The 23,471-nt window shown below is 25.4% G+C and overlaps 1 protein-coding gene across 1 annotated transcript in view; it reads right to left on the bottom strand.

Annotated features, from left to right (window-relative positions):
* The window catches only part of LOC122858438 (Down syndrome cell adhesion molecule-like protein Dscam2), a 45,039-nt gene that overhangs the window by 11,598 nt on the left and 9,970 nt on the right, over window positions 1-23,471 (bottom strand). The window contains exons 2-4 of the mRNA XM_044161334.1: window positions 13,876-13,960; window positions 1,656-1,842; window positions 1,376-1,518 (exon numbers count right to left, since the gene is read on the bottom strand). Of these exons, the coding sequence (XP_044017269.1) occupies window positions 1,376-1,518; window positions 1,656-1,842; window positions 13,876-13,909 (364 nt within the window). The 5' untranslated portion in view covers window positions 13,910-13,960. The remainder of the gene's footprint in view (window positions 1-1,375; window positions 1,519-1,655; window positions 1,843-13,875; window positions 13,961-23,471) is intronic.

Genomic DNA, 23,471 nt, shown 5'->3' on the forward strand with positions numbered 1-23,471 from the left:
GTTGACTATACTATGTAGTAGTTGGTAATTTACACTGTGAGAATTAAGGTGAATTACCTCTGTCAGAGTTCACAGGTCTTGTTGAATATAGTCAGTGAACAACTAAAATGAGAAAGACGTATATATAGAATAGAAAAAGCGAGAGCAATCTGCTTCGGGACTATCCAATAGATATAAGATGCTCGTTAGCATATAGATACCAACCGAGGTTAGCATAAGATACGCTCGATTAACTCAAGTGAATTACTCGATTCAAATTGTTAAACTGTATATATAATTCATGATTATTTATATATCACTCATCTAACAATGTACCTCTATTTTATTTCTATTTTTTCATATGAAAAATCTCAATTAAGGGGCAAGGGGTTTTAGCATCGAAACAATTTGCTAATGCGCGTTACAAAAAATTTACGAATAGAAATAAATTTGAAATTGGTTTTTAAAAAATATCAATAGTCTCGATTTAGTATTTGAAAATTTTAAAGCTATTTATTGAAATTTAAAATTATTTTTTTCATGAAGTAAGTGGTTTTATATATTCAGCTTTTAGCTTGATATTTTTTCGAAATTATTCGAAAATCGAAATCTTTAAAGCTATTTAAAAACACTATAGAAATATTTTTTTTTTTTCATTATTTTATAATACAATTTTTTTACAAGTATTTATTTGTTGTTAAATTAATTCCAACAGATAAAAATCTACTCAATTTTTTCATTACAAACAATTGATAAAATTAAAGCTGTATCAGTATATAAGATATAAATTAAAATTCTTTTCAACTATGTTAAACTTCGTGCTGAGATTGCAGAATAATAATAATAATGAAATAATCGACTAACATTGGACAATAAAAGTTCGTCGATAGAGGGTGAATAAAAATCGTGTTTTTTTTTTAAATAGCTGCTCATGTAAGTAGCTCGCGTATTTGCAGATCGACAGAGAGCTAGAAAGAAGATAAGCTATAAAACGATCACACGTTATACGATGCAGAAAATAATAAAATGTTTTTGTTATAAAAAAAATAAAATAAAATACTGTATCGAGGATTGGTTATTTCCGCATAAAAATAATTTTTCAAACTTATTTTTACAACAAAAAAAATCGATGAAAATTATTATTCTTTTTTTCTTTGTTAAATTTTTGTAGATTGTATATTGAACTGTTCCGGTGGATTGTTTCTACCGTCAAATACTTAAATGAGTTTGGAGATATTACTTTGAAGTTGCAAGAAAGTTTCGAAAAATAATTATCGTTGGAAATTTATTTGTAGAAACTTGAAGAATCTAGGATTTTGTTGGGTGGTTCTTATACTACCAAAGAATACCATATTTGCATTTAAATATATAATGAAAAAAAAAAAATAAAACTTACCGGCACGAAGTGTAACTTCTCGTGACAATACAGTGCCAACTGAACTTGTCGCACGACATCGATATCGAGCATTGTGTACTTCAGCACGAAAATCTTGAGCAAGAAATGGTGGAAAGTAAAGTGTTCCATTGCCCAATAATTGTCTAAAATAATAAAAATTAATTAGCTTCATTGCATCTCTTCTAGCCCTTGAAGTATTAATTTTTATATCAATCATGATTCTCGTGATATCTTATGGCTTGAATAAAAAAAAAAGCTATTTGGATCATTTTTAAAATACCTTAGACCTGGAACTGCTGTAACTGTTCTTTGATCTGGACTTGTTATCCAAGTAACATGAGGAGTTGGACTACCATGTGCTGCACAACTTAATTGTGATCCAGTTGTATTTGAAAATACAAGAGTACTAGGTGGTTCGACAATAAAAACTGGTCCCTGTTGACCAAGTACTGCAACGCAACTGCAAGCTGAAAAATTAATATTAAAAATTAAATTACATGGTCTAGTTAAAATCTAAAAACAATTTTTATTTTAGAAACAAAATTATCTTGCTTCTAGCAACAATAAGCTTCAAACAAATAAATTTGTAAATAACATAGATCCACGAATTGCAAGACCACCAACTATCGCAATGTTTCATCAAGCTCCACCCCTTTACTGCTTGTTCCAATAAATGGCTATATTTGAATATTAATTAACTAATTAATTTCGATTTTTATTTTTTTTTTCTTTCTGTTAATTGACTTTGTAAATAAAATAACATCAGATATATTGTTGAAAATATATTTTATATTCAATTCAATTTCCATTTTGTTCAATTCATATTGTCTCTCCTCACAATTACAATTTTTTTTCCTTTAAAAAAATCATAAAAATTGTTGCTAATTATCCACTTTTCCTACACTTTTTATTTTTGTCATAATAACAACATAAAAATAATACAAAAAATTATTATTTTTCATCTAAAAATACACTGTTAATAATTATTTATTTAATTTTTTTTTGTTCAATGTAATTTCGATTATTAACCATTTCGATAAAAAATTTAATTGAGCTTTTTCGTTGGATACGATAAGCTGTTTAAAGCATAAATGGACCACAGAATAATCAGTGGTCCGAGAATCACGAAATGCATAATAATCCTGGTAAATGCACAGATAAAGATAAAAGGTATTGCAAGTCAGAAATTGTATGCAGAGTTTAGAATTTATATAGAGAAAAGTAGCTGGTAATCCTCGTTAATATATTGGTTGATTTATCCTGTAATGATGTGCTGATGAGTTGGTCGTTCAATGAATCCAAATGTACCTGATGATGTATATAATATATAAAATTATCAAATGATAATTCAGTAGCTGTGGTTTATCTGATGATTATTGACTCATCAATTATTGACTGATGTATTACAATTGTAAATTGATAATTGCTATTGTTTTTCAGTAATGAAATATTGACATTAATCTCGCATATAATAATTTTCATATTGATCTTTGAAATAATAAAATTTATATTCATTAATTTATTTGAATTTTTTGAATTTAAATTTAAATTTGTCACCATGGTTACTGTCATTTGACCTGGTATGAAAATATACTTGATTTTTGATGCTCAGTGAAGATCGATTTCCATTACGACCTCAAGAATTGCCCAAATAATTTATCCAATGAATTATTTTACTACTGAAAAGATACTCTATATAAAATTGTGGTTTTTAAATCCAATTTAATGCTCTCTGTCTCTTGCAATGAATATTTCAAAGAAATTAACTAATGCTCTTATTTATATATCTATCCTTTTTTTTTTCATTGAGGATCAATAATTTTTTTTTTCTTTTTATTTCGTTGTAGAAATTCAGACACAAACTTTTTTTACTATTTAAAAAATTTCTACCGATGCATTTTCTTCGGCGACATTTTTTCAGCTTATAAAACAGCTTTTAATTTTTTTTTTTTTTTTTTTTAACTTAATAATACTTGGACTATTATGGAAATTTATTTTAAAATAGGAAAAACTCTTCTCCGTTTGCTGGAATTTTTTAAAAAATATCTAACGATTCGTTTTCTTCGGAGAAATTTTTTTATGAAAATAGATTTCAATTTTTTTATTGGTAAATAATGCTTGGACCAGAATGAAATTTTTTTTTTTTTTTTTTTTTTGATACTTGAACCTCGTCTCTGTTCGCCTGATTTTTTCGAAAAATATCTACCGATGCTTTTTCGCCGGAGAAATTTTTTTATGGCAATACTTTCTACGGAAAAATACTTTGTATAAAGCTGTGGTTTTTAAAACGAATTTAATGCTTCTATCTTTTGCAATGAATATTTTAAATAAATTAACTAATGCTCTTATTTATATATAGATATATTTTTCTATTTTTTTTCAGGATCAATATTTCTTTTTTGTTTCATATATAGTTGTAGAAATTTATACAAGAACATTTTTCACGATTGGAAAAACTTTTGACTATAAAACTTTGAGAGGTATAAAATAAATGCATTGGTATTTTTTTTTTTTTTTTATATTTTATTTCAGTGAGAAAGAGAAAAATAAATCGATATAGCGAAAACTCGAGTCATCCTATTTCGTATATCTACAAGTTTTTTTTATTTTAAAAAGTTACTGACAACTGAAGGGTTACATTCTGATGTTTTTCATACTAGTTACATCAAAAATAAGAAAAAACTTTTTATTTCAATAGTATCAAACTCAAAAAAATTGTACAACTCATCTTGATGCAGACGAAAATACAGTTACACAAATATTTCAACATGAAAAAATATAATAATAAGATAAAAAGTTTGATAAATAAAAAGACACTTTAAAAGTTTTTTATCAAGTTTATGAATTTTAATTTAATATAAAGTTTTCTTATTTTAAATCATGGGTCGTTGACACATGCCTCCAAGGACTACACTTGGTGATGAAAAAAAAAAAAAATAAATAAAAGTCAAAAAGAAGCTTGTCATATTTTTGTTCTTTAATTCATTCAAAATGAGATAGTAATTTTTTTCTATACAAAATATTTTTTCAATTATATATACATGAGAAAAAAAATAAAAAAAAATTTAAAGAATCAAATTACTGAGTCTGTCAAACTTGTCAAGCGAAAATATGAATTTTTTTTTGTTAATTTCTAACTTGTCAATGGGGTTTTGACATATTGAAATAATAATAAAATTGAAAAAAAAAAATATGACTTTATGTTTATATATTGAAAAGAGCCAGAAATTACATTGAGAAATATACGAGACGTTTTTGACCTCTTGGGAGTAAATTTTTTTTCTATTCATTGCTGTATTTCTTTACGTTTCACCCACTGGAAAGTCTTTCCAGTCGTCTACTTTCTTCTCCAGAGAGAAAAAGTATAAAAAAATATAATATATAAAATGTCAAGTTGTGTTTCTTTTCAAGATTATTGTCAATTTAAGTTCTTTCAATTCTTGAATTCCACGACGACAAGTTAGTAAATATATATAGATAAATATTTAAGGACTAACTGAAAAGAATGTATTCGAAACACGTACGCAAAACTATATGCAATTGATAAAAGAAATAATAAATAAATAAATAAAATAATGATGAAAAGAAAAATACATAAAGAGATAAGTTAAATTGATCGAGCTTTTTTCTCTCCTCACTCATTTCGATTTGGTATTTTGTATTTTCGACTGGAACAATCGATTATTATTGCGTCAGTAAGTTCATTAATTTTGTAAATGATTAAAATCATTTTTTAATTTACTCAACTATTTAAACAAAAAAGAAAAAAAATTAAATTTCAATAAAAACCTACTTGGCTATAGCCCTGCTATGAACGTTTCTCGCAATTAAAATTTTAATTAATTATGCAGCGACTCTCAGCCAACTGGTTTAAAATATACATGTATCATTTTAAATTGAAATTCATCTTAAAATTTTATACGCTAGGTTTGTTTTTAAATTTAAGAGCAATCTAGTTTAAATATATTTATAAATATTTATGTATTTATTTTGAGAATGTTTGCAAGTTTAACAGACAGGTCTACTTCAATGTGTCAGCCAATAACATATTTTTGTTTTTTTTAATTTTTTTTTTGGTACAAAAAGGTATAACTTTCAGTAAAAAAAAATTGAGATTTTATATTTTTATAATTTAAATTTTTAAGTATTTGTAAAGTTCATTTTTTTCGAATTTAAATAGACATAATTTTTAATGTTTTTAAAAATTTTTGAAATACTTACTGATGCGATTTCTTCAGAGAAATTTTTTCGACGGAACGGACGCGTATTTATTTATTCAACAACAAACGCGAAGCTGAAAATTTCTGAAAATTTGAGAATATATATACATAGTAAAAAACCCCCTCAATATTATCCGTATTACAAATTTTCAACCGAATCGTTTGTTTGATTGATAAACAAATACGCGCTCTAATAATGCTTAGACCACTATGAAATTTTTTTTCGAAACAGTTAAAACCTTTCTCTGTTTGTCTATTTTTTTTCAAACAAATAAATAAATAAATATTAAAAAAATAAATTCTCAATATAGTCCTGAAAGCTTTCATTCAATATAGTCTATATATTTATATTTTAATAAATCAAAAGTTTTTTAAACAGAAAGATCAATAAAAATGACATTTTGTCAATTTCAAATTTGTAAAACAATTTTTTTTTTTGTTTTATATTTATATTTTTATTGTTCGTCATGCTCTCGTTTATCCATAAATATATATCAATCGAAAAATATTGATACGCTCTTGTAGTTTCATTTGATCATCCGCACATGCTGATGCTTTTGAAGAGCCATATATACACATGATGCTCGAGTGACATCATGTATAATTAAAACTTTATTATTTCCAATCATGAAAAATATTTTTCAATGATATTTTAACATTCAAATAATATATAAAAATAAAAAAAATATAATTTAAAGCCAGATTGTTCATAGTATAACTGCAAACACAACGAGTTCAGCTCTTTTGGTTCATTTTGATTTTCGAGTGGCAATTTTATTCAGTAGACTTCACATTATTACTGTGTAATCTTGGTGTACTCCAAGGGATGATTATCCACAGAATAATTCATCCCTCTCGCATTAATTACACATTCATTATAAAATATTTTTTATTATTAATCATTCTTCAAAGTACTCTGTACAATCATCATGCGTTTATTTAATAACTCGAGCTAATTATCTCAGTATATTTGCAAAATCCATAATTATAAATTACCAAACTATGTTTACACTCAAATTAAAATAAATTACATACAATTTTTTTATTTTATTCATCATTTTTGTATAGATTTATTTACATAAAAAAATTGAAACATGTACAAACTCCCAGAGCAAAATAATTGATCAAATAATTTTTCGAATAGCTTTATAAATACCCGCTAAAATAATTTGTAAATATTTAAAAAAATTATTATAAACAAAGATTTATTATTTTTACTTGATAAAGAAAATTAAAAATTATTATTTTTTTTATTAAATAATAGTTTTTTTAATTTTTTTTGAATTATTATGGGAGAATAAAAAATTCAATTTTGAATAATAATTAGTATTTTGATATGCGCTTATTTGTTCAGAGTGATATGATATAATTTTTATAATATAGCCAATCGATTTTTAACTATTGAATTTTTTTTTTTTTATAGGACGATTGACGCATTCAACAATATTGGTGATACAGCATTTGTGTGATGCGGCAGAGACAGACGTCATTTCAAACAGTACTTTTAAACTGTGTGTATATACAGGATGTCACTTGAACATGTATGACTCTTCAAAAGCTTCAGCTATGTGTAGATAATCAAATGAAACAACGAGAGCGTATCAATATTTCTCAATTGATGGTATAGATAACCATGAGCATGACGAGAAAATAAATATTTTTAAAAAATTTGTATCAATTTAAAAATTCACTGAATTTTAATAATTTTTATTACTTTTTTAATTACGTCGTATGAAAAATTTTTAATCCGTTGTTAAAAATTTTTAAATAATTGGGAAAATAAAAATTAAAAAAAAATTTCTTGAATATAATAATTTAATTAAAAATTTATTTTCAATATGTAATTTGATTATTTGAATTTTTGTTTTTTTTTTTCTATAAAAAATTATTTTTTTAGTCAATTTTTTCACTTTCAAACTTGAGTTTATAAAAATAATATTTTATAAAATATTCATTGGCTTTTTTTTTTTTGTAGTATATATTTTCTTTCGATTTGTAAAACTCAAATATTACAAAGTTTCTCTCTAGGTTATCTTTAAATTATAATTTAAATATCTTGTGAACAATTTCATTCAACATTTACAAAATAATCGAGCAATCATCTTCTTCAATAATTGCACGAACAAAAACACTTTGAAATATATTTTAATTTCCTTAGACAAAAAAAAAAAATACTATAAAGAGGAAGGAGAGAAACACAGTGCCGGTAATAAGCCAATGACGAACAAGTGAGATAAAAATGAAAGAGCACATTGAACGCAGATGAAAATTTGATCATAAAAATCAATATATTCAAAAGCTATCTTTTTTTTTCATTATTATTTTAAAACTTGACTAAATTTCTTACAATAAATTACCATAGTAATATATTTTACCTCTAAAATAGTGGTCTAACAAATAAAACTACAAAAAAGAGATACAAAAAACTTCAGGGTATTTTTTTTTGGCTAGAAATAGTAATAGAAATAAGTTGATCATAAAATCATGCAGAATCATAGTTTGCAAGTTCACATACTCTTCCTCATCCTCATCATCATGATCATCATGATCATCGACATCATCAACATCATCCTCATCTATATGTCTACATTCATAGCTTCTCGAGAGTCAGGGCCTGTCTATCGAAAGCACAAGAGGAGAGACAAGGGAGAGACAAGGGGAGAGACAATATATAACTTGAATGCTTTTCTATATACTGAGTACATTGATGACACTATACATATTGACAAGACACTTGAATCTACGTTCTTGCCAACTTGAACTCGTTCTTTCCTCCATCAAAATTTTTTTGAACTTTATATATTCTCTTTTCTTTTTTTTTCAAATAAATTTTATTTAATAATTTTACTATATTTAAACAATTCTATAGAATAATATTTAAAAAAATATGAGCTTAATTTTAAAACTGTTTTTTATTTTTTTTTTTTTGGAGATATATAATGATTTTTCATTTTTTTTTTTCTTTGTGAAGAAAGTGACTGAGTGCGGTCTGATTGAAGGTAGATTGGAGAATGATGATGAGAGCCAAAAGAGGATTATAGTGAAGGGAGATATTCTCCATTGATATAGAGAAAATTTTTAGTTTGAAATAAATAGCGATAAGCTATTTGGTAGCTGACAATGCTGAACATTTTTCTCAAAGCCTCTTGAGACAATGATATATCATCGTGTTAGTATCAAAGGGACTTAACCGGTTATATACATTTACGTATCAGCTATATTCCAAGTCAATATATTCAAGTCAATTTTAAACTAGACTTCATTTATCTTTAAACAAAAAAGAGCTAAAATATTTCGATACAATGACTATTGTTTCGAGCTTGAAAATAAATATTTTTGTTAATTTAATTGTTAATTTTATGAAAGAAAATTACAGAGAGTTTAATTGTTTATTAATTTATATAGAAAAAAATACTTTTTGTTTATATTTTTTGTGTATTATCTGATGAGATGAAAGAAATATAAAACAATAGAAAAATTGTTGAAAAAAATTTACTGTAAAACTGAGTTGAGATTGTTGGTATTTAATAGTGAATGTTTCAATACAAAGAAATATAGAAAAATACAAAAAAGTCAATGGAACAAAATAAAAATACTCTGGCTAATATTGGTAATGTCTTGGAGTACTTTGAAAAGATATAGTTTGAACGTCAGATAGAGTAAAATCATGAGTTTTTCTCCTTCTCGGATACTTGGTTCTTTTCATCATCGCAGTTGTTGAAACAAAAAAAGTGTAGGAGACGTCGTCGGATACAAGAAGCACAGCATTAAACAAAAAAAGAAAAAGACAAATTAAAAATAAAAAGAAATAAAAAATAATACTGAGTGTGAGAGAGCGAAAATAAAAATGAAACAAAAACAAAGATGAGCCTGGGGATGAAAGAAAAAGAAAAAAATATATATATATAAAAACTCTCAAGTGGCATAAAGTCGTAAAGAAACGAAATGGAAGACAGAGCTGGAAGTAAAATAAAAAGTCATAGAATAGAATAAAATAAAAAAAAAAAAAAAAGCTCAAGCTAGGGTTTTAAGAATAAAGAAAAAATAAATAAAAAAAATAAAAAAGCTCATATAACGACTTCTACGAAGGTCTAAAGACTGGTCAAATATTTGCTCCGGTGAGTCTCAATTTCGAATTCACAACTCGATCCTTTTAATAAGTTTTTTATTGGACCTTATCTTTGTTTTGCAAATAGGCTGTATTTGCATAAACTTTAACATTTATTTAATCACATTCAATTGTCATCACACAAATAAACAAAAAAAAAAAAAAATTAAAACAATATGAAATAAATATTATGTATATATTTTTGATAGTTTATTATCATGATATAATTTTTGATAATATAATAAGAGTGTTTGGAATGTATATAAGCAATATTGGAAATGAAGCATGAATTTGCTTAGGTAACTGGTAAGGGTGTTAGCTTCGAGAGTTAACAGTTGATACATATATACACCACTAATTTCAAGCGAGAAACCGTAAGCTCATATATTTTCTACAAATTTACGTATTACTTGCGGATTCATATGGATTCCATGAGTTATTTCAAGCGACAACACCGCACTACTGATAAATGACAGACAGTCACGTTATTCACACTAATTTTATACTATATAATTTTATAAAATTTATTCAATTTATTATTTAAATAAGTTATAATTATTATTGTTAATTAAATGTAATTAAAAAATTGTAAAAATATTTTTTTTTGATAATAGAAATATTTGAATTTTAAATCAATAATATAATAGAAAAAAATATATATTTTTTTTTAAATAAATAATAAATAATAATAAATTTAAAAAATAGTTTTTTGATTATTATTTTCAACTGAAAATATTAAAAGTAAATTAATCTTCTGTTTATTATCTTGGTTTATTGGATTTTTCATAAATAAAAATTTAAAATCTTTACACAGCTTTATTTATTCTCAGATGATCCTGGTAAAAAAAAGCTCAAGCTTAGAGGGGACTTCCGGTTGAAATAATGTTAATGGAAAAAATGGTTTATTTTTATTACAATATGATGGTGTATTTTCCAAAGAAGTACTACTATCTAAGATAGAATATTATATATACTGTGTCGAAGAAAATTGGATAAATTTCTAGACATTCATTGGGAAATGTCTAGCAAGTAATTCAAGGATATTGGCAAATTAATAGCTACATATAAAAATCAATAATTCAAGGCTTAATTAAAATATTTATATGAAAAAAAAGATACGTGAATTTAATTTTCTAAATAAATCATTTGTCTCGTCTTACAAAAAAAGAAACAGCTTTTTTATTTTTCTAAAAGTTTAATTAATTAACTAGTTAGTTGTAAAAATTTTTAAGATATAAAATAATTTTGTCATCAATACTTTTAGTATAAATAATTGAGAAGGTTGAAACTTTGATCATTGTTTTGACAGTGATTCAGAGAATAATTGTTGAAAACTTTTATTCTGCAATTGCAAGATTTCGAACAAAATTTTATTGTGATTGAGTTAATAATTATTTGTACAAGACAAAATCTTAGATGTTGAGAAAGTGATCTGTTCAAAGTATCTGTTGTGGAAATTGATAAGCGGTTAATAATCCAATGCCTGGAGGTGAATTCAAACTATATTGATTGTGAGAAGCAAACACGATTACCCTTGAGCAGTAAACTTTTATCCTCATCAACAATGCTTTTTTCTATCCTCTATTTTACTATCATAAAATTGACAGTTTGCTGCCAAAACTCACCCTACTCACAGTATTTTTTGACAGTGCAAAAATAGTACTGATAAAAGTTTCGAGCTCAAAAAAATATTGACCTGGGTCACTCGATAACAACGCCCCAAAAATATAAATAAAATATAAAATATATTAATTAATAATTATTTACATGTGCTCTATCAACTGAATAATATTTTCAGCAACTCAGCAAATTTATTAAAGTGATTTTTGTTAATTTTAATTCATATTTAAGCTCAGGTCAGTACATAGAAATACAGTGATGTGAAATCGATATGCGTCAGTTTGTCTCTATATCTGGGCGTATGAGTATGTCTATTCATACACAGTCAGTATCAGTATAGGGGTACTTGTCTTTTATATATCTATGTATACTCAATCATGGAAATTTCCGCTTTGATCCAGTTATATAGGTAAAGGGTCTACCAATGATGACACATAAAAATGTTCACTTTTATCTCGAGAGTTCACTTGTTATATAAATATACATTCAACTAAAAAAAAAAACCATCAATTCACGTTTCATAGCTTTACAAAAAATAAATATTTCAGGTTTTATATTTGAATACCTGAATCTATTAATATTTTTCAACTTTAGCATTGATTTTTTTTTAAATTCATGAGTATCATAAAATACTGCAAAAAATTCTGAATCCTTAAATTTCTGGGAGGAAAATTAATTTATATGCGATAAATATGAAATTATTAAGCTGAAAATTGGTAATAATATTGTGCAATTATTTATGTTCATAGTGAAGAAAAAAATACGACGCTGGAATTGAATGGATTTTCGAAATTTCGTTTCACACATGAAGAATGCCGAGAAGACATCGCTTCAATTGACTTGGAATTTCTGAATGGCGTGCAATCACCTCAATGTCAGAACTAGAATTGTCAAAATAATTGTCAATTTTCGATGAAATAAGTACAAGAAAACTCGGGTATATTTTAATTTGAGTACACGGTTATCCTTGGTTTATACAGGAGCAATTTTTATTCAACCTTTTGTTATCGGAGTGACAACAACATGCTTGCTTTTTTTTTTATTCGTGTCTCGTCGATAAAAAATCGTTCCTTCCATTCTTTTTCGATTCCATTTTTTTTTTCTATCAAAATCATTATACTTTGTTCAATTTCCATGTATATATTCGAAAAAAAATTTCGATTATTTTCAGGGATATACACACGTAGTTGGAACCTCTCCAGAGTATTGCGATATTTTAATATGAAAAATTTGAAATAACAGAAATCATACTGTACAAATAATTGTTAAAAAAAAAAATTTATTTATACATTTTTTCATATAATGAAAAATAATTTATTTTAAATTGAATTTACAATTTTTTTTTCATATTTAGAAACATTAAAAAATAATATAAATTGAAAAAAGAAATTCAAATTGACAAGAATATTTATTTTTTATTTTTTTTTATTTTTTATGAATATCAGTTATCAACCAAATGAAAAATATGTTGACATATGCATTTGGATATTAGTCTTTCTGACTTTCCATTAATGTATTCATTCAATATGTTTACATAATTTTTTTTTAATATCAGCTCATGGGATTCATTTTTTTATAATTAAAATGACACCGAGCTTTTTTTTTTTATTATTATTTTCGACGTAAATTTTACCGATAATGTATCGTGGCATTTTTTTATATTTCCCCATTTTTTTTTTTGTTATTTCTAGCTTCGTCACGATCACCACTTGGTTGGATTCCCATGTCTATTCAAAAAAAAAATTGTGATTATTTTCAGGGATGTGCACACACCCTCCCCCGAGCATTGAAACTTTTTTGCATATAAAAAATCGACGTCTATCCCATTGGATTAATTTTTTCTGCATTTTAATTCCCTTTCTCGCGTGTTCTCTTTTCGAAGCCTTACTATTTTTTCCATTAATTACATGAATCATGTTAAGAAAAAAAAAAAAAAAATCAATAAATAAAACATTGACAAGTAGTTTTCTAAAAAAAAAAAAGATATATATATTTATAAATAAATTAACTAAAAATAGTTGTAAAAATAAATTTGTTTATGATGAAAACGTGTCTCAGATTCAACTGGGTATCTTTATAGATGCCGTATAAATTTTAAGACACACTTAAAGTACATCTAAATTCTAATTTAATAAACACTGATAAATTCTAAATCAAAAAAAAAAAATAATATAAAGTACCAAGTACAAAAAAAATATCAACATAAGGTATTTTTTTTCTAAATAAATTTTGGAAATATAATTGGAATAAATTAAAATAAATTACACGACTTGAAAAAGCAACCACAAATTAAATAAAATAATTAAATAAATCAAAATCATCAAAGTTAAAAGACATGCTCAATAAAATCTAAGAAATAATTAACAAAATAAATTGTAAATAAATAATCAGTACTGAAAATGAAGATTGAAAAATTGAAACTTTAAAGACAATTGCTTCAGCAAGTGTATAATGTTATTTTTCATTTGAATATATATTTTGTTTTCTATCGCTTTATGATGAATTTAGTTGGTTATATAATTTATGTAGTATTTATTTTAAATTAGACTCACCAATGAGAAGCAGCAGCAGGGATGTTGGATCCATTCTCTGGCTGATCCTTTATGTTTTCTATCTACCTGAGCATACTCGTAACTTCTGCAAGATAAAAAATACATGTTAAAAACAGTCAAAGAAATATTAATAAAGTGAATTTTATGAATCAACATGTCTACCAAAGAGTTTGTCTGTAGACAAAATGTGTATTGACTCTAGTGAACATTCTACTGTCAAAGTCAGACAAATCAAAAGTGCGAGAGAGAAATAGAAAAAAAGTTGGAAAAAAAAAAAAAACACATCGTAAAAGAAAAAAAGAAAAAAAAATAAAGTAAAAAGAATCACCTTTCTGATGAATAGTTCGTTTAAAGCAGAGCAATCTTTTTTAACGAGTCTCATTATTCTTACATTTTATATATCCTCAAACAAATTACACTCAATGCTAATTAACCCTTCTTTTTTATTTATATTTATTTGTCTTTTTATTTAGTTTACTTTACATCTAAACAAAGTATAATTGTCTGACTATAATGTTCCAAAAAAAAAAAAAAAAAAAAATGAATAAACTACTACTATCAGAGACTGTATTTATTTATTCAACAACAAACGTTTCGATTTAAAATTCGTAATACGGATAATATTCAGAGGATGTATATTTTGCTTTATATATTCACAAATTTTCAAAATTTTCTAGCTTTGCATTTGTTGTTAAATAAATAAATAAGAAAATTGAAAAATATGCACCATGACTACACCAATGAATAGCCCCTCGAAACTACTAGCAAAAAATATTCATGTATTTAATTTCGTTGCAGTATTTTTTTTATCGAATATCAATTGAAATCTACAACTTAAATGATCAAAAAAATTGATCGATTCATTAAATTGGCAGAATGATTAATAGATAAATTTTAAAAATTAAAAATACCTTAAATTTTTTTTCAAAATTTGTTACGAAATTTCATCCTAAAAGTCCAGCAAATTTCAATATTAAATAGAAATTAAATTTTGTAGGGAAAATTTTCAATTTACTAGATATTTTCGTTGCTTTTCAGCTGAATTTTTACTATCGATTGGATGGAAAGTTCAACGGTGTCTTATCTAAGTTAAAAATCAAAAACCTCGAATTTTTTTTTTTATTCAGCAAAGGGATGATAGCAAAGTTACGGTTATCTCGTTGTATCATTTTTTTTTTTTTTTTCACTTTTCTAAGTAACTATATCGTGGCACTCGATAATAAAAAAAAAAAAAATACACTGGGTAGAAAATTCCCGAGGTGTGATCGGCTTAAGTTGAGAGCTGTCTGAAGCGTGAAATAGAGGACCTTTAGCAAGATATATAATACGTGCGGTGTACGATATATGAGAAGAACTAAATTGGAAAAAAAATTCAATAAAAAAAAATGAAATAATAATTGATCTGCCATGGATTTAAAAAACCATGCACCATACAAACCACAATTAATCAAACAAAATACAAAAATAAATAATCAAAAAAAAAAATATATAATGAGCTTGCATTAATGAAAAATTATTTCTACTCGAGATAATTATTCCATCAAATTTTAGTATTTAAAAATTAATAGTTATAAATTATTTTCTTTAGTATCTTTATGAAGATAAATAATTGATTGAAAAAAATCATCTGGATATTGCGAGGAATGAAGGAGCTTTTTTGAAAAGCTCAGTTGAAATAAGAGGCCACGCTGTCACTCTTAAAATATTTTAATAATTTTGTGAAAGCTTTGATAATTATTCCGCAGATAATTTTGTATATTTATTTTGAAAATACAATAGCTACTTTGTTTTAATAATAAATAAAAAAATTGATATACATCTTGGATGTATAAAAAATGTATAATAAAATTTATATCATCTCAATTGGTAAATAAGTTAATAAGTAATTGCAATAGTAAATATAATAGAAGAAAACGAGCAAACGAGAAAATTTATAAATGAAAGCTGAATAGTGTATAGTATTCAAAAGTACGTGGAAGACAAGGACAAGTAGTATCCAAGAGTTATGCATTATGATTCGCTATTCAAGCTTCTCATACCCATCTAATAACATCACTTGTTGCTCTAGAAAATTGATCTCATCTCGCTTGGTTCAACGACGAAAAACTATTGGCTTCTTTATACAATATACACGTACACACACACTTAAATAAATTACAAATGTGTTAAATAAATTCATTACTAATGAGAATATACTTGGACGGATTTAACTGTTTTTTATGAAAATGAAAAAAATCAAAATTTATGGGGTGGTTAAAATACGTGGTATGACACACCAACTTTTGGGGGATTTTAAATATTTTTTATGAGCTATTTTTTAATGATACATGTACAAATTTTAATAGAATGAAAAAAAATAAAATTTCAAATAATTGAAATTATTATCTACTGTGCAAATAGATCATTTTTAAAAATATTAAAAAAATGAAATTCATCAAATTAATTAATTTAGACTTGTAATTCATTTTGTAATGAAAAATAATTTTTTTTAAATTGAATTTACAATTTTTTTATATTTTATAAACAGTATTTTTTAATAATACAAATTAATTTTTTAATTTCACTTAATTATTTATATGGCAAAACAAAAAAACCTGTCGAATTTTGGGTTTGAAATAAAAATAAACTTGTAAAATTTATTGAAACTAAATAATTTATCATTTTATTGTTAAATTTTTTGATGAATTTACAAGAAGATTAAAATTTAAACGAAATATTAATAAAAAAAATTTTTAATTGTCTATTTTAATTAATATGAAAATAAAAATACCAAAATCCTTTTTTTTTAAATTTTTTCAATCAAATTTTACTTCGATTTGTGTCAAAATTAAAAATATAACATTTTCAAAATTTATTCCTGCTAAAAAAAAAAAATATAAATATTAAAATGAATAATGTTAAAAAACTGTCATTCATTTAAAAATTATTAACAAAAAAAATATAGAAACACGACAAAAAACATTAAAAAAAAAACTTTTATTTTTCGAGTGACTGATGACTGCTGATGACATGGTATTCCGTCAGTTGATAAGCAAAAAAATTCAATTTACCAAAACAGCATATTATAAATAAATAAAAAAAATATATATTGTTTAAATAATAATATGTTGTGGAAATATAAATTATTATTATGTATCTACCTGCAGGAGAGATACATTTGTCTGAAATTAAATTATTTTTTATCACACTTATATGTATCTGTCTATCTTCCTCTCAGTACATTTCATTGTATATTGCGCAGTATAATGATAAATGCATACAAACAAACATACATATAAACATTCATACACAGCATCCCTCACAAACACACATATATATGAGGGATGATACGCTACTAGAACGACCACCGCGAAACCAGAAATCGATTACACCCCTAAACCATTACTCCCTGGCATCAGAGAGAGCCATCGATTTTCTATCTCTTTCTCTCTCTCAGCTATCTCGCTCTTTCTCTTTCTCTCTGCTCTTTATTGGCAAGGTTTGTCGGGTTCCCTTCTGATTAAAACGGACAAGTCCACTGACCCGAATTTACGAATTAATCCGTACTAGCATCGATGAAATGATAAATAAAAAAAATATATATATAAAAATATTGAATTTAAATTATTTTTTGAAAAATAATATTGCATATAAATAAAGCATTAAATATTGTATTGAATTTTAAATAATAAATCAAGTGAAAAATTATTTTTAAATATTTTTAAATTAATTAATTTTAAAAGCTTAAAATTAGAAAAAAAACAAAAATTTAATTTTATTTTTTCTTAGAAATAAAAAATTGTTATTTATTTAATTTTTTTTTTCGAATAAACTATAAAAGGAAATTAAAATTTAAGATTTAAAAAATTTTTGGACAGTCAATTTTTAAACATGAATTTTTTCGAGTGTAAATATTTTTTAGTTTGAATTTATGACTGGTGGCAACGTTTAGTTGCAATTGACAGACTAAACATTTTTTTTTTAACTGAGAGCAATAATAAAATGAAAGACTTTGTCAATAAATTTTGATAAAAAAAAATAATAATTTTTTGTGGATGGAGTTATTAGGTATACAACTATGCAGCCATAAAGCTGGACCAAATTGTTGATGGATATACCCGTTAATTATAGAACATTTCGGAAATGAAGCTTACTGTCGGATAATGACAGTTGATGGCTGTACATCTATTCAAAATTTGCCTATTTGCTGCACACAGACAAAGTCAAACAATACACTAGCAAATATAACAAATAAAATTAAATAAAAATTTATAATTTAATTTTAAAAATAGTTTTTACAAGGTACTAAACTTGATATTTGAAAAAAGCTCTATTCAATTATTTTCATTTAATTATAAAATATCCATAATACTCTTTTAATTCAAGTGAATTAAATTAAAATTCTCACAGATCTCTTGGCAATGTTATTTGCTTTATATACAAAAAACTTTTATTTGAATTACTTAAATTTTTTTTATTGACACTGTAAAAATAAAATATAAATTTTGTATAATGAAAATGACAAGCTTCATCTCGACACCCCAGCCAGAAAAATCATTACGAAATTTAAATAATGTTATTTTTTTTTTTTATTTTCGTAGACATATAAATGTATTCAGAGGTCAAATATAAACCCAAAGGAAATGAAAATTCACAGGTCAACTTAAAATAGAGCTTAATTTCCGTGAATACATTTTCAAACTAGAAAAAATATATCAAAAAAAAAATAATAATAACAATCTAATCATCAAAATTTTAAGCTGATTTCTTTCTTTATGCAAATTCAAATTGAAAAATTAATTTCTCCGTCAATTAATAATTTTTTTAGACAATGATAATATTTTTTAAAAGAAAAAAATCTCTGTATAAATTTAACTGATTTAAAATTAAAGCACATATCCACAATCCCATGACGCAATGTAGAGACTAAGGGCCACTGAGGTTATATTCTAGATAGCACTCAAGAGAGTTATGTCGAATTCATTTCATTGTGATTCAGTGTCATTGATGTGTACTCCTCACACACAATAAATACACAAATTAACTTGTGTTTTATTAATGTGTGTGTGTGTTCTAATCTACATAGATGCAACATGAATTGATGCAAGTTTATGTGTGTTGATGAAGCCTCGAAGCATTTCTCTCATGATGCTCATGTTCAATGTGTTCATAAAAATATATATATCAATGACAGAACAGTGAGCATATTCACTTGTATGCCTGAACATGAAACAAAGAGAGTTACTGAGGGGCGTGACAGTTGTCTTTTTATTTCTATATAACAATTCTAACCATTAGCTTCGCAATATAAATTGCAATTTTTAATCGCTAAAATATGATACTGTGCTAATTAACATTTATCAATTCTTAACTGGGCATTTACCAATTGATTCTTTGAATAATAAATACTTCAGAAAATAAAAATAAAAAATAAACACTTGCTGGGAATCGAACCGTAGATTTCGAAATTTGCAGAAGCTTTACTTGTAAATCCATCAAAAGCTCATTTAAAATTTCTTTGTTATAACTTGAATGTGATGTTGGCTCCAATGTACCTTTGAATATATTTACAATCTTGGATCAATTGTAAAAAAACATTTCGGTTTTTTAGATTAATTTTCTACCAATTTAGCTATAGAAATTTGTAGCTCGATTGAACCTTGATTCCCGATTTTTGATGTTAATTTTTGCATCGTAAAATATCGATAATCGCTAGTAATTGAAACTGTTTTTTATTTTACAAATATTTTTTTTCGTTTAATAAACAATATATGTAATGGTACTCGGATATTTGCATTGATCGTTGAAGATAATAATCAATTCGATATCTTCAACAATGTATACACGATTTTCAATCCAAGCTATTGCTTTTACAGTTTACCAGTAAATTGATTTGAAAATCGGAACAAAAGAGATTATTTCGTCGTTTTTGTAATGGGTTTTTTAATTAGCGTAGTGATATCGATATCGATAATTGATTTTGAGATTATTTTTTCGGTATTGAACAAAAAAATGAATGGAAAATTTCAGAGTAACTTGGTTCAAAATTAAATATACAAAATGAATAATGAATGAGTAATTTTCAAATATTGAAACAACTAATTTCACTTTAAATCTTGTTTATCGATAGCCAATGTTAACATAAATATTTAATAACAAAATGCAAATGCAGAAAAAATAAAAAATAAAGTTAAATTTTATTTTTTAGCTAGTAATACGTGACATTTTGATATGGCTCTATAAATAAGTTAGAGAGTTAAAAGCTTTTCGTGTAAATACATGAAAGTGAAGCATGCAGAATGATTTGAAATTCCAATTGAACAATTTCAGTGCTGCAGATGTACTGCTAGGGTTTTCTACTTGTTACTGTACATGGCCAATTGCCTAAAGTAGATATATATCAATTTTGTTGATGCAATTTACAAACAGTTCACATGACGCAAGGAAAAAAACGAATTTACGATACAAATAACCATGATATTCCAAAGTGGCTATCATGAAAATTTCACGAAATATTCAATCATTGAATTTCGAAACGTCAACCAAGCATACTTGCATATATTTTTTTTTCATTTTCCACTTCAAAGATGTATGCATTTTATTTTTTTCTTCAAACATAAAGCTTAACAACATCAAAGAATCTTGAAGAAAAAAAAAAAATATTCAGGATTATATTTCGTATCTTTGATACGTCATCAAAAAAAAAAATGAAAAATATTTTTCCCCTTTGCTTGATTTGATACTGGAACCAAAGAATAAACCCGGACAATAGCTTGAGTCGCGGAACAATAAAAAAAAAAAAAAAAAAAGATTCAAGAAAATAATAATGAAAAAAAAAATATATATATGAAAAGGCAAAAAAATATAAATCTGAACGAATCCATGATTAAGGAAGAAAGGAAAAAATAAAAAAAATTATGGATTAAAAAAAAAAAAACAATGGAACAAAGAATGGTATATGTGTGTAAGGACGCGCAGAGCATTAATCGCTCGTAATTCTTCGATCGGTTCTGCACGATTCTATCAGAATAAATGGTCTCCTACAGCGCGTTACTGATGGAGAGACAGACAGAGAGAGAGGGACAGTGATGAAGAGGGAAAAGATATATAGAAGAGAGGACAGAAAGAGAGTGATGCGTCAAGGACTCCCTGCAGAGAGTGAAAGAAGGGTGCGGTATAGGATTGCAGTGATGGACAGCAGAAAGAGCAATGGACGTTGGACGATAGCTGGGTTTCAAAATCACAAATGAAAAGGCGTTTTAAACGACAAAACAAAAGCTTGTTGCTGGCAGAATCGATTTCACATCCAGTATTCTTGCCCAGGGAGTGTTATACTGTCCTGAAATTTCATATCGCTAAATATTTTTTCATTTTTCTTGATTTTTTCATATAAAAATTGTTTAGTAAAAAATTATTATTTATAAAAGAACGAAAAATAATAATTTCTATCTATATGATAATGTATTTTACTATGTTACTCGATAAACTGAAAAAGAAAAAAAAAAATTAAACGCAAGATTATACTAGTTTAGTGTTGAGACTTGAGTTTGAGAAAAGCTCTCACTTTCTCATAAAAAGCTCTTGTCTTATTATTAAGGGATAACAAGAGAAGGTATTCAGTAATTAAGAGAAATGTTACAAGCACTAGCTCATATCTGAGTTCATACTCCAATCTTCTCCTTCCACTATAGATCATATATACAACCTCGTGAAGCTATTAATATATGAGCTACATATATCATCGAGTATGGATGATCAAAATGGCCACTCGCCAAATATACACCAGGTCAAGCATAAAGACACTACCACTATATTATTCAATATTAATCTATCTAGTATATTATAAAATCATAAAAATAAGTTAATTTTTTTTAGGGATTTATTTATTTTCTAAATCATTAATTTATATTTTATTAAAAATATATTTTGCTGGCTTTTTTTTTCAACCCTTTTGTCGTAAAAAAAATAATAAATTTTGACTGTTTTTGTTGGATACATGAGTCAGTACAAAACACGTATTTTTCTTTTTTTTTTTGGGTTGAAAAAAGCTGCTTTATGACTGGTTCAATAGATCCATAATCAGATGAAACAAATTTTTAACGATTTTTTTTTTTTTGCCATTACCGTAGGTGGTCTATATAGATAATGGAAAAGCAAGTTTTTTTTTTTTTCAAATAGATAATTTAACTGGTGTTTCGAAAAGAGAAGGAATGATAATTTTTAAAAATTATAAATATTTTCATTATGAGTTTATCATTGTTTGTATATTTTTTTTTCATCAAAATTGTTATAGTTTTTATAGGAAGTTATTTAAAAAAATTGTCGGGTGAATTTTTGCTGATAATGACATCAATGTATGAATATACAAATGAGTTTGTAAATTAGAATTTTTTTTTTTTAAGCATATCGAATTTTCCAGAAGCGACCAGTAAAGCTCACAAGCTGTATAAATATACATTGAGGGTATTTCGCACATATATGTTTGTTGCAATTCTCGGCATGTGGCTAGCAGACCAGGTCCAAAATCCGTAAGCTGCTTGAGGACTTAACAACCAATGGAAATTCTACATTTGCCAAAAGTTCACAATCAGTATTATTTAGTCTTTTTTTCCAAACTTTTATTTTAAAACTTTTCTTTTATTCTATTTAACATATACTGTAACTTTTTTTTTACTTTTTATTTTAATTCTAAAAAATCAATAATAATTCATTTTAATTATTGGCATAATTAATTTATTATTAATTAATATTTTTGTTGACAATTTATGTAAATATTTAAATTCACATCAACTTGCAGAAAATTTTATTTAGAAAAATCTGATTCGTTGTATGATCAAGTAGTCAAAACACATTTTAGTCAGCCATAAAATAAATTTCTCATTTTTCAATTAATTTTTATATTAAATAAAAAAAAAAACAATTAGTTTATAAAGACAGCCATTTTGTTTTTTACAATAAATTTTCGAGAAATCGGTATTGCAAAATGTCACTGGTGAAATTCAATATACGTTGAGATTTCAGTGTAACTCACAAAAAAGTATAGAAAAAAATAAAAAAGAATTCCGTCACGTAGAAATGTTTCGTAACAAAGGCTGTCCCTTGAGTCTTGGTATATTTCAACTAGTTGAAAATGTATCATTTTATGTGAAAGTAAAAAAATTTTCAACCCAATAAATAGCAAAAGAAAAATAATAAAAATAAGAGGAAAATATTTTTCATTATATTGATTTTTATTTATTTTTTTTTTTCAATTTATTTTTTGATATGAAAAAAAAAATATATATATGAAAAAGAATTATTGGGAAATATAATCCGGTTGTTAATAGATGCGGATTATAATGTCGATGCAAAATTTCTATATTGACAATGCAAGTATGGCCAACTGTTATACCAGGTAATTTATACTCCACACATGTGTATCGTATATATATTTATGGATATTTATACATGCATATTGATGTTTATTTATGTATATTTATCACATAGTTTTAACAGTATATCGATTGGTCAACGATATGTGATGACATTTATCCAAACATTTCTATCCTCGATATCCCTAACTCAAAATTTTCACCTATATTCACTGTTCACACTGTTCACACACTCTAAGTACATCG

The sequence above is a fragment of the Aphidius gifuensis genome, linkage group LG5 (genome assembly GCF_014905175.1).
Source record: "Aphidius gifuensis isolate YNYX2018 linkage group LG5, ASM1490517v1, whole genome shotgun sequence".
NCBI classification, from domain to species: Eukaryota; Metazoa; Arthropoda; class Insecta; order Hymenoptera; family Braconidae; genus Aphidius; species Aphidius gifuensis.